Below are 13,120 nucleotides of genomic sequence, written 5' to 3' on the forward strand. Positions count from 1 at the left end.
TATAACCACTTTGGAAAACTGTGTCAGTATCTGTTAAAGTCAAATATATACCCACCCTATGAGCCAGGAATTCTACTTCTGGGTATATACCCCAGAGAAGGGAATGTCTACCAAAGGGCACAAGCATGTTAACAGTTGGGACTTCCCTGGTGGTCCAGTGGTTAAAACTCCAAGCTGCCAGTGCAGGGGACACAGGTTCAATTCCTGGTCAGGGAACTGAGATCACACATGCCACATGATGTGGACAAAAAGGAAAAAAAGAATACAAAAAAGACTAAATATACGTGTATATAGGTAACATTCACTTAAAGCAACTATCAGTTCAGTTCAGTCGCTCAGTCATGCCCGACTCTGCGACCCCATGAATCGCAGCATGCCAGGCCTCCCTGTTCATCACCATCTCCCGGAGTTCACTCAGACTCACGTCCATCGAGTCAGCGATGCCATCCAGCCATCTCATTCTCTGTCGTCCCCTTCTCCTCCTGCCCCTAATCCCTCCCAGCATCAGAGTCTTTTCCAATGAGTCAGCTCTTCGCATGAGGTGGCCAAAGTACTGGAGTTTCAGCTTTAGCATCATTCCTTCCAAAGAAATCCCAGGGTTGATCTCCTTCAGAATGGACTGGTTGGATCTCCTTGCAGTCCAAGGGACTCTCAAGAGTCTTCTCCAACACCACAGTTCAAAAGCATCAATTCTGCGGCGCTCAGCTTTCTTCACAGTCCAACTCTTGCATCCATACATGACCACAGGAAAAACCATAGCCTTGATTAAACGGACCTTTGTTGGCAAAGTAATGTCTCTGCTTTTGAATATGCTTTCTAAGTTGGTCATAACTTTCCTTCCAAGGAGTAAGCGTCTTTTTTAATTTCATGGCTGCAATCACCTTTGCTCTAATAACAACTAATTTTAAAAAAGAACATTAACAGCTGTATTGTTCACAACAGCCCTAAACTGGAAACAACCTAAATGTCCTTCAAGTACGAGTTAAATGGTGGTGTATTCATTTAACGGAATAAACATGGCAGTGGAGATGAGGAAATTTTTGCAACTCACAACACCATGGATGATTCCCACTAGCATAATGCTGAACAAAAGAAGCTGGACCCAAAAAAGCACATACTATATGATTCCATTTATAAAAGTCAAAAATAAACAAAACTGATCTCTAATGCTAGATGTCAGAGACTGGTTATGTTATGGGGGTGGATGGTGACTGGTGCATCCAAGTCCCTATGGTGAGGGGCACATGGGATATTTGGAGTAATGATACTGTTCTGTGTCTCCTTACAGATGATGGTTACATGTGTGTGTGACCTTATTAAAATTCATCACTCTTAGGACTGACTTGAACATTTTTCTATATGTATGGTGTATGTAGTAGATTGCTAATCCTTTGCTATCCACTGCAGACAGACTCCACTTCCTTGTCTTGCTGATGTTGGGTTTGTCCATGTGACTTACTTTGACCAATAGGAGGTCAGAGGGTCTGATGGGAGCAACGACATGAAATGGTTTTGCCCTCTTGGGTTTCCCACAGGCATAATAAACCCCAGAGAGCGGCTGCTCTTTTAGCCTGATTCCCAGAATAATATACACGGAACAGACTAAGCTAGACCTGGAGCCTGAAGTCAGGTCTAGCCATTCAAGTAATGGTTGATTGCGAGGAGAAAGATTCCTGTTTTAAGCCACTGAATGTTGATTTGCTTTGTCATGCAGCATTATTGTGGCAATAGCTGACTAATACATTATTCTTCAACAAAAAAAGGACTTTAAGATCTAACTGCTCTGTTTTTCTTATAGTCACTTGTTTCAACTTAATGTTACTGACACCCATCTCTAGCACTTATAGGACCTATTCATGTCATCTATCAAGTGAATTTCAGTTTCCTTGTCTATAAAATGGGATGGTGCTTACTTTACATGCTCTTGGGTGGAATGAATGAGCCAGGAGACCTAAAGCACGCGTGCTCAGTCGTGCTGACTCTTTGCGACCACATGGAGTATAGCCCACCAGGCTCCTCTGTCCTTGAGATTCTCCAGGCAAGAACACTGGAGTGGGTTGTCATTTCTTCCTCCAGGGGATCTTCCTGACCCAGGGATAAACCCACATTTCCTGCACTGGCAGGTGGATTCTTTGCCACTGAGCCACCTGAGAAGCCCAGAAGACCTAAAAGCACGACACAATTTTAAAGTGATGGACTTTAAAGTGAAGGCACACTCACACCGGGTGAAGCTGCTTCCTTCCTTTTGTGCACATCTTGGCTCAAAAGGTGAGGGTGCGGTGTGGGGAACAGGCTGGAGAACAAAAGTCAGGGCCTGCCCTAGAGCAATGACGGAGCTTCTGGGTGTCGTTCTGTGGGACCCAGGCTGCCTTGGGAGATGGCAATGATGCTTGGGCCTCTAGAAGGTCAGCAGACCATACAGGACCCCAGGAAGGCCACCGCTGCCCTCAAATCTACCCCCCAGCCATGACCCTCTGTGTGTCTGAAGAACTACCATCAGTGTTTCCTTTCACGGGGTTATGGTGCTGGGTGTCTAACCAGCCTCTGTTGAACCCTTACTGCCTTTCTCACTGCACTTCTCAGTTCCCAAAGAGCAGGCCCATCTGTTTTCTCATTTTGGTATCATTTCCACTGTGTGGATAAGAAACCTGAGACTCTGGAGGACTGAGTGATTTCTGCAAAGCCACTTAGTCCAGGAGTATTGGAGCTAAATTTGCAACAGGTTTTCTGACCAAAGCTTAGAGAGGCAACTCACTGATGTGGGCAAGAATTCTATCATTAGATAATCCAGTCGGATCTTCAGACATACAATAGGTGGCACTGGCCTGAGGGATAGGAGCAGTGAGTTTTGACAGAGGAGACGGGAAAGACAGGTATTGAGTGAGCAGGTAAGTAGTGGACTTTGAAGTGGGTTATGGGGGGTGGTGAGGGAGTGAGAGGGAAGAATGGAGTCGGGGCAGGTGGGGAAAGACTGCAGACCCCTGTGCTGGTCTGCTAAGGAGCAGTCAGGAGCAGCAGCAGGAAGAGTCCTTCCCAAGAATGGCTCTGAGAGAAAAGAAAGAATCAGAAAGGATGCCAGCCAGGTCCAGGGACTCTGCAGCCCCACTCCATCTCCAATAGCAACAGTGTGGGGTGGTGCCGTCACCACATCCTACAACAGGAGCCCCGCCCCGGGGACCCTCCTGCTGCCCGCCTGGCTGGAGGGTTAGGTAAGACTCCAGGCTTGCCTCCTACACGCTGGGCTCTGGTCTCGTTCCCTGCCAAGCCCTGTGACAGCCGACTGCCTGGCCTGGGACTAGTTCCTGCAACCAGTACAGTCCTCACTATCAAGATTTGGCAGCCAAGGAGACCCTTGAACAAAGCTGTATTTAAACAAACACACACTTCCTCTAGAGCCCAAATATCAAGGACCCATTTCCGCTGATTCAACTAAACACAGCAGCCCTCAAGGCAGGGGGTGGGAGGTGGGGCCGTGCTGTTTTCTTTGCAACGATGGGTGGGTGGAGAATTTCCTTTGGCAAGGTGAACCATCACGGCTGCTTCCGTGGATGCAGTCTCAGCGTGGCTCTGCCCAAAAGCAACCTTCTCCCCCCTGACTCCGGTCCCCAGTCTGTTCTGCGGCTGTGACCTACCTCTGCGGTTCGCAGGCTGTTCTGTTTCTGGGCCAGGGGGCCTGAGCTGAGGCTCTGAGGGTTCGGGCACTGGGTCCCACAGCTCATCTTCTTCTCTGGGTTGGATATTCCACTCGGGGCTGTCGATCGGGGCATGCCGTTGGAGGTCACACCATCTTCCAGCACACCTGCGGGGAGGGAAGCAGAGCATGGGACTAGAGTCTTGCCTATGGCAGTTGCTGCAAACAATCCCCAAGACAGCAGAAATGAAGAAATAAATGTCACCCAGAAATCCCATCATGCAGAGCTACATTTTTCTATAAGAAGACGTATGGGTTTTTTCCTCTTCCTTTTTAAAAAAAAATTAAAAAAATAATTTTTGACCACATGGCATGCCACGTGCAGTCTTATTTCCTTGACCAGGGATCGAACCGGTAACCCCTGTGTGTTGAAAGCCTGTAGTCTTAACCACCAGACAAGTCTCCGTTTTTACAAAAATGAGACTTTAAAATAATTTTGTAACCTCAAATTATTACTTAATAATACATCATTGACATTTTCCCACACCCTTAAGTATTCTGCCATACACTTTGTCTGGTCTGTCACTGTATGGATATGTCACTATTTATTTAACTAATGCCCTCTAATTGGATATTTATTTTTACCTTTTCACATCAAATGTTACAGCGATGAAAGCCAGTGGGGCTAAAGTTTTATTCTTAATTATCTCCTAGGATAAATTCCTAGAGGTGGGATTACTAGTTTGAAGGTAACACATTGTTTTTTACATAATTCCATTTCAAGGTGTTGGACTGAGTATGTGGTTCCTCCCAGCAAAGGCCAAGAAAGGACAGAATGAAGTTTAAATATGGCCTCAGTGAAAAGCAAGAGGGTGGAATTCCCTGGTGGTGCAGTGGTTAGGACTCCGAGCTGTCACTGCTGAGGGCGACCAATCCCTGGTCAGTCAGGGAACTAAGATCCCACAAGTTGTGGGGGGAGGCCAAAAAAAAGAAAAAAAGGAAAAAGAAAAGCAAGAGGAGGACTTCATGGATAAAGAGTATTTAATTGAAAAGACAAAAGGTGGTCCAGGGAGCACTGGGGGTGGGGGTGGCAAGGGCGAGACAGGAAGACAGCAGAAGCTGTGATGGCCACAGGGAGGCCCAGGGCAGCCGGGCAGGCCAGTCCCTCTGCTCCTCCAAGGCCAGTCGGCAATGACGGAGCCGTCTGTGAGGGTAGGACGTTGTGATACAAAAAGAAACATACATTTGGTCTTGGTCCCCGGTTCCCGGCACAGAGCTTCTAAAACCCTTATCATTTCCCGAGTAATAACGGGGACAGCAGCACCTTCGATGACAACATTTTATATTTGCTCATGTTTCCTGACGCAGAGCTCCCAAACTCCTTGGAATTTCATGAGTGACAGGAAAGAGAGGAGCGCTATTTGTTCTAAGGAGGCCACTCCTGGTGGCCCCCTTCAGGGTTGGTTGCCAGGAAGACCTGACCTTGAGTAGGAGCTTGGAACTTTCAGCCCCACCTTCCAACCTCTGGGGAGGGAAGAGGGACTGGGGACTTGAGTTAGTAACTGATGATGCCTACGTGATTAAACCTCCCTAAACATCCCTACGTGACAGTGTTTGGGGGAGCTTCCAAGTTGGTGAAAGCATACAGATGCTGGGAGGGTGGCACACCCCAGCTCCACAGCTCAGATCCTGTGCTTAGAACTCTTTCAGACCCTGCCCTGTGTACCTCTTTATCCAGCCGTTCATTTGGATCATTCATAATATCCTTTACAAATAAAATGTTAAACATAAGATATATTACTTATATGCCTATTGGCTAATTGTGTGTGTGTGTTTAAATTTTTGAGTCTTTGCCTGTCTTACTTTTGGGGTGTTGGGGTGTTACTTTGGGGGTCTTAATTTTGGGGTGTTTGCTTTCAAACTTAAGGAAAATAAACAAAATCCTTTCCCAGAGTGTTGAGAAATCTGGCACGAGGCAGGCATCAGAAGCTGTGTATCTGATACACTAAGAGAGGGAGGGGCAGAGCTGATGAGGCTGCAGTCTCCGTGCAGCTAAGGGAGGGACCTGAAGGACACACATGTCCACATGCCACCCACCTGCTCTGCAAAGTGCTAGGAGGCTCCTGACCATGGTCACAGGATAGAAATCCAAATTCAAAACACTAAGTCAAAATGGAAGATGCCTAATCGAAAGTTTCCTGACTGGCAGGCACTCTGGATAAGTTCCAGATGTGTTGAGAAATGGCTGGATTCCTTCAGCTGGGCTCACCCCAAATCTTTGTGCTCCTCTTCCTCCACCAGCTGGCAGCCTGCCCCCCTTCTCTTCCCATCCTCCCTCCATCCTGCATCAGCAGTGCTTCAAACGCATATGCAGACACCCCAGCATACATACTCAATCTCCATCCCCACTGCCCCCTGCAAACAGCTGCCCCTCGGCCTAGGGAAATGCAAACCGCAAACCAGGAGAATGACTCAGGTGAAGAGGCCCATGAAGACCCTGGAAGCAGGTCTGTGTGATTTGGACGGGTAATTCCAGGATCCTGGCACCCACAGAAGAGTCTAAAGCAGAGCTTCTTATCATGGTCCACTGTTGTTACTGGTCTGCTGTGGGATAACTATAAGAACTGAACACAAGCATTTGGAAATGTACGGATGTGAGAGCTGGACCATAAAGAAGGCTGAGCATGGAAGAATTGATGCTTTCGAATTGTGGTGCTGGCGAAGACTCTTGATAGTCCCTTGGGCTGCAAGGAGATGAAACCAGTCGATCGTAAAGGAAATCAACCCTGAATATTCATCGGAAGGACCGATGCTGAAGCTGACGCTGAACCTCTAATACTTTGGCCACCTGATGTGTAAAGCCTACTCACTGGAAAAGACCCTGATGCTGGAAAAGATTGAGGGCAGCAGGAAAAGGGGATGACAGAGGATGAGATGGTTGGATGGCATCACTGACTCAATGTACATGAACTTGAGCAAGCTCCAGGAGATAGTAAGGGACAGGGGAGCCTGTCATGCTGCAGTCCATGGGGTCTCAAAGAGTTGGACACAACTGAGCAACAACAACAAATGACCATCTGACATCACTGGAACACCCAAGGGTGAACCTGTCAGACTGAACTTGTCTGGTTGAAGAGGGTATAGACCAGTTTCGGTGTTGTCAAACTCATGAGGTTAGTCACAATTGCTGCAAGCTGGGTGTTAATCATATACATAGGACCATTTATTTGTCTGTGATGGACTGGAAAAAAGAAAAAGCAACTTGGCCAAGAGCAGACAGTGGAGAACACAGAAGCCGAGAGGCAACAGGAAGTGGGACCGGGCACAAGGCAGAGCTCCAAGCTCCTGGCACCTGTTCTACTGTCCCGTAGTATTTCACTTACAAAACGCAAATTTAGACAGAACTATTAAGAATTTCAGCATGGCACCTGCAGGGCATTAAATCCTAAGCACAGACCCCTTCTGAGCCTGGCAGGCCCTGTGGGGCTGCCCTGGTGGCACCCCCAGGAAGAGCCAGTCCTGACAACACAGATTGAGGCAGAGCTGCTATGGCTGCGGTGCATATGGTCAGTCCTACCCTCTCAGCAGCACACTGACTCCCTGCATGTCTCTGCTGAGGCTCACGACTCCTAGAAACATTGCCATTCATTTGGTCTAGTGTTTTCAGTTTTCACTGGTGGCTGAACAAAAGTTAGAGCTCCTTCTTAATCCTCAGTCTAGGGACTTCCTCAACGATTAAATGGGAAGAATAATTCCCACTTCCTGGGCTATTGTAAGGGTTAAACAAGACAACACATATTAAGGTTCTAAGACTTCAGCAATATGTGAACCGTGAACTCCCTGATGTTCAAGCTGGTTTTAGAAAAGGCAAAGGAACCAGAGATCAAATTGCCAACATCCGCTGGATCATGGAAAAAGCAAGAGAGTTCCAGAAAAACATCTATTTCTCCTTTATTGACTATGCCAAAGCCTTTGACTGTGTGGATCACAATAAACTGTGGAAAATTCTGAAAGAGATGGGAATACCAGACCACCTGACCTGCCTCTTGAGAAATCTATATGTAGGTCAGGAAGCAACAGTTAGAACTGGACATGGAACAACAGACTGGTTCCAAATAGGAAAAGGAGTACGTCAAGGCTGTATATTGTCACCCTGCTTATTTAACTTCTATGCAGAGTACATCATGAGAAAAGCTGGACTGGAAGAAACACAAGCTGGAATCAAGATTGCCGGGAGAAATATCAAGAACCTCAGATATGCAGATGACACCACCCTTATGGCAGAAAGTGAAGAGAAACTAAGAAGCCTCTTGATGAAAGTGAAAGAGGAGAGAGAAAAAGTTGGCTTAAAGCTCAATATTCAGAAAACGAAGATCATGGCATCTGGTCCCATCACTTCATGGGAAATAGATGGGGAAACAGTAGAAACAGTGTCAGACTTTATTTTTGGGGGCTCCAAAATCACTGCAGATGGTGACTGCAGCCATGAAATTAAAAGACGCTTACTCCTTGGAAGAAAAGTTATGACCAACCTAGAGAGTATATTCAAAAGCAGAGACATTACTTTGCCGACTGAGGTCCGTCTAGTCAAGGCTATGGTTTTTCCTGTGGTCATGTATGGATGTGACAGTTGGACTGTGAAGAAGGCTGAGCGCCGAAGAATTGATGCGTTTGAACTGTGGTGTTGGAGAAGACTCTTGAGAGTCCCTTGGACTGCAAGGAGATCCAACCAGTCCATTCTGAAGGAGCTCAACCCTGGGATTTCTTTGGAAGGAATGATGCTAAAGCTGAAGCTCCAGTATTTTGGCCGCCTCATGCGAAGAGTTGACCCATTGGAAAAGACTCTGATGCTGGGAGGGATTGGGGGCAGGAGGAGAAGGGGATGACAGAGGATGAGATGGCTGGATGGCATCACTGACTCGATGGACGTGAGTCTGAGTGAACTCTGAGAGTTGGTGATGGACAGGGAGGCCTGGCGTGCTGCGATTCATGGGGTCGCAAAGAGTCGGACACGACTGAGCGACTGAACTGAACTGACTGAACTGAACTGAATGTGTTTGGCACGTGGGCTTCCCAGATGGCTCAGAGGGTAAAGAATCTGCCTGCAATGCTGGAGATGCAGGCAGATGTGAGTTTGATTCCCAAGTTGGTAAGATTCCCTGGAGGGGGGCATAGCAACCCACTCCAGTATTTTTTTCCTGGAGAATCCCCATGGACAGAGGAGCCTGGTGGGCTATAGTCCACAAGGTCGCAAAGAGTCGGACATGACTGAAGTGATTGAGCATGCATGTCACTTTGCTCTTATTATTATTTAAGGTCCAACACCAGCCGCCTCGACTGCTCAGGTGCCCCCTCTATCAGCCATATTAATTACATTCTTGATCTATGAGTCACACAAGCAGGGTCTATGAAGAGCTCAACGACTGGCCCACTGAGCCTGATGCGTGTGTGTGTGTGTGTGTGTGCTCAGTTGTTCAGTTGTGTCTAACTCTTTGCGACACCATGGACTGTAGCCCACCAGGCTCCTCTGTCCATGGAATTTTCCCGACAAGAATACTGGAGTGGGTTGCCACTTCCTGCTCCAGGGGATCTTCCCAATCCAGGGATTGAACCCGTGTCTCCTTCACTGGCTGGCAGACTCTTTACCACCAAACCACCTGGGAAGCTCATACTGAATCTGATAAATAAGAAAATCCCTGATCATAAGCAGTAAAACAGGGCCAAGCTTGGAGCCTGGCATTGCCAGTGAGCAGGACCATCTGCTCAGTGTGGTCAAGAGGTCACTGCAGGGGGTCAAGGATATGTATGCCTACAATCCATCAGGTGGTTTCACTGCATGGATTTAATTTGACGTGTCTAGTTCCAAAAATAATAAGACTCAATATTAGAAAACCTGTCAACTATAAAATTACACAAGGGGAAAAGAATTTTTACCTCATCATGCAGAGATAACAAGGAGGTGATGTCCTTCTGACAGATGCTACTGGTGCCCCCACCCAGGTTCAGTTATCTGACCCCAGCTGTGGTGCATGCTGGCAGCCAACAGCTCATGCCTGCCCCCTTCTCCTAAGGCCTGTCCTTGGTCAAAGGAGGCCCCCTCACCGGGAGAGGCTTGGTTGATTATGTCAGGTATAGTCCACGGCCAATAAAAAGTGTGTAGGGGTGTGTGTATAAGAGCCCAGCACCCAGCCTCTGAGCAGGATAATTTCTACAAAAAACTTCTCCAAAGTAACTCAGGGGAGGAAGCTGGGACTAGACTCATCCTGAAACTAACACATCTTTGCCCAGCGCCCTCCCCTGGCCCACCCTGCTTCCCAGGCTCCCTCCCTCACATGGTTCTCCTCCCAGGAGTATCTCCAGGAGTCAGCTGCATACAATCCCCATCTCGGGCTCTGCTTCAGGAGAACCAAACCTAAGACAGCATATATACCCTGCATGCTCAATATGTTCTTTCTGCTCATCACACTGACCTTCCCCTCGTCTTCGCCCTGCTCCAGGTCCTAGAACTCTGACTTGAAAAGCGCCATATTCACAGGCTCCCTTGCCCACTGGCTTCTAGTTGGGTGCCAGTGGGCATCACGAGCTATTGAGCCGGGGTCTCTGCAGAGGCACGCTGAGGTAGGGCCTTTACTTTCCTAGCTCCCTTCCAGTAGAGTTTCCATGGGTGCCTGTGTCCTCTACACACTCCTCCACCAGAAAAGGGTATAGAATCAAGAAAAGCCAGAGAGACTGTGTCACTGGGAGGCTCCTGGTGGCTTCGAGGGGAGCTCAGAGGAGTGATGGTAAGAGAGAATAGATGGTAAGCTGTTGCGTAGGGAGCTACAGATGCTCTATCAGTCAGAGTGCAGAGCGTCAACAAAAATTGACGCCAGTGAATTAAAGTCAAAAAGTGATTCATTTAAATAATCCGAGAAGCTCACAGAATATCTGGAAGGGCTGGAGACTAAGACACAGAGGCTGTCAATCGAGGAACAATGTCCCAAATCCTTCTGTGGAGCTTGTCCTAGCAGCCCCTGGACCCTGGAAACTCACCTTGGCATTATTGCCACAGTTACACTGAAAAACTATTATTGTTTTTCTGAAATTCAAGTTAACCAGGTGTCCTGAATTTTATCTGGCAACCCTATAGGGTGCCAAGTCACCCAGACTGGGGGGACACTGTTGTGAAAGTTGCGTTGTACTAGATCCCAAGCTTCATCCGCATCCCTCCTCCAGGCCAGCCCTCTCCTACCTGGGACCTGGGGGAGTGAACCTTATTTTGTAGGAAAAGAAACTGAAGTTTAACTCTGGTTCTGTATATGTCCAAAGCTGGTGGTCTCAGCAAGTATTCATTCACATTACCTTCGAGGAAAAGCTCCCAAGGAGGCAGTTCTCAGATTTTAGTGTTTGTGAGAGCCACCTAAGTGAAAGAAAAAGTCACTCAGTCGTGTCCGACTCTTTACAGTCCATGAAATTCTCCAGGCCGAATACTAGAGTGGGGAGCCTTTCCCTTCTCCAGGGGATCTTCCCAACCCAGGGATCGAACCCAGGTCTCCCGTATGGCAGGCAGATTCTTTACCAGCTGAGCCACAAGGGAAGCCCAAGAGAGCCACCTAAAGTCCCTGTTAAAATACAGGTCCTTACATCCACCCCCACCCCAGAACTTCTGATTCACTGGGGGCTCAGGAATATACATTTTAACAAGCTCTTTCCATCCTTCCCCACCTCCAGTGATTCTGAGGCAAGGAATTCTAAAGACTACACTTCTACGCTCCTGGCATAGAGATCAACACTCCTGCTAGTTTTTAAGGTTCACTGAAAAATGCCTACCGCCATTTCTTTCCACAGTGAAATCTGTAGCAGTAAATTGAGGGACATTTGTGTGCCCCTGGGGTATGTCCTTTTTGGACACCCTTCACAAAATGTTCATTCCATCCAGAAGACAAGCCAAATCACTGACTCTGCCAGAAGAGGGGAAACAGCTGTGTCCAAAGCTGGATGACAAATTGCAACCCAGGACTTCTTGCCAGTTTCTTGCTATTTTTGAAAATGGAACTGGGAGAGGGGCAGAGCATAGAAGTTAAAAAAGATAGCCAGGAACTGTGCGGGAAGCAGGACAAAGGGCCGTTTCTCCTTAACCCTTGTTGAAGGTGATCACAGATTTCAGTCACTGAAACCACCTGCAAGTCATTCCCTCAACGCCCAAAATCCAAAATGCTGAGTCATAAGCAGTCTGTTTGGGAAGAATCTTCTAAAGTCACATCAGATAAAATTCTGGCTCACCAAACACTATCTGGGCTCAGGCTCTGAATATGTGGCTGATGATAAGTCTGTCTGAACTGAGTTATAAGTTAAATAAACTGCAACTACCCAGCCACTTACTGAGAATTTGTTTCCTCAATTTTTCAAAATGAACTAGAATGGGAAGGTGTTTGTCATTTCTTCATGCTTGTGGGTAATTTCTGATTACACACATGATGTGTAAGAAGCTTATATGTGACTTTTGGAAAATATTTATTTATTTATTTGGCTGCTCAGGTTTTGGTTGCAGCAGGCAGGAGTTTTCATTGCAACACATGGAACTCTCTAGATGTGGCTTGAAGGCTTAGTTGCTCCCAAGCCTGTGGGATCTTAACTCTCCGACCAAGGATTGAACCGGAGTCACCTGCATTGTAAGGCAGATTCTTAACCACTGGATCATCAGGGAAGTCCCTACGTATGACTTTTTGTGTGACTGGTATAAGAAAATCTTTAAAATGATTAGCAACCCTTACAATCACTGTCACTTGATTTTGGGGAAGGAAGGGGAAAGAATTGTTTTTTCAAGTGTATGGGATAACTGAATATCTACACAAAAAAGACTGAAGTTGGGCCTTGTTTCTCACGATATACAAAAGTTAACCCAAAGTGGATCAAAGATCTAAATGTAATCGCTTCAACTATTAAACACTTAAAAGAAAACATTGAAAAAAAAATAAAAGAAAACATTGATGTAAATTTTCACAACCTTGGATTAGGCAATGGTTTCTTAAAAATGACCCCAAAAGCAACAAGAATAAAATGTAGATAAATTACAGATCATCAAAATTTTAAACTTTTGTGCTTCAAAGGATACCATGTGTAAAGTGAGAAGACAATTCACTGAATAGGAGAACAATTTTTGAAATTAGATATCTGGTAAGCGAGTCTTCGGAAAAGGCGATGGCACCCCACTCCAGTACTCTTGCCTAGAAAATCCCATGGACGGAGGAGCCTGGTAGGCTGCAGTCCATGGGGTCTCGAAGAGTTGGACACAACTGAGCGACTTCACTTTCATGCATTGGAGAAGGAAATGGCAACCCACTCCAGTACTCTTGCCTGGAGAATCCCAGGGATGGGGGAGCCTGGTGGGCTGCCGTCTCTGGGGTCGCACGGAGTCGGACACGACTGAAGCGACTTAGCAGCAGCAGCAGCAAGGGAGTCTTACTACCCAAAGCACACAACTCCACAATAAAAAGACATACAGCTCAA

The 13,120-nt window shown here is 47.0% G+C and overlaps 1 protein-coding gene across 1 annotated transcript in view; it reads right to left on the reverse strand.

Annotated features, from left to right (window-relative positions):
• The window catches only part of BAALC (BAALC binder of MAP3K1 and KLF4), an 89,100-nt gene that overhangs the window by 12,479 nt on the left and 63,501 nt on the right, over positions 1-13,120 (reverse strand). The window contains exon 2 of the mRNA XM_052651973.1: positions 3,633-3,799. Coding sequence (XP_052507933.1) covers positions 3,633-3,799 — 167 coding nt within the window. The remainder of the gene's footprint in view (positions 1-3,632; positions 3,800-13,120) is intronic.

The sequence above is a fragment of the Budorcas taxicolor genome, chromosome 14 (genome assembly GCF_023091745.1).
Source record: "Budorcas taxicolor isolate Tak-1 chromosome 14, Takin1.1, whole genome shotgun sequence".
Taxonomy (NCBI): Eukaryota; Metazoa; Chordata; class Mammalia; order Artiodactyla; family Bovidae; genus Budorcas; species Budorcas taxicolor.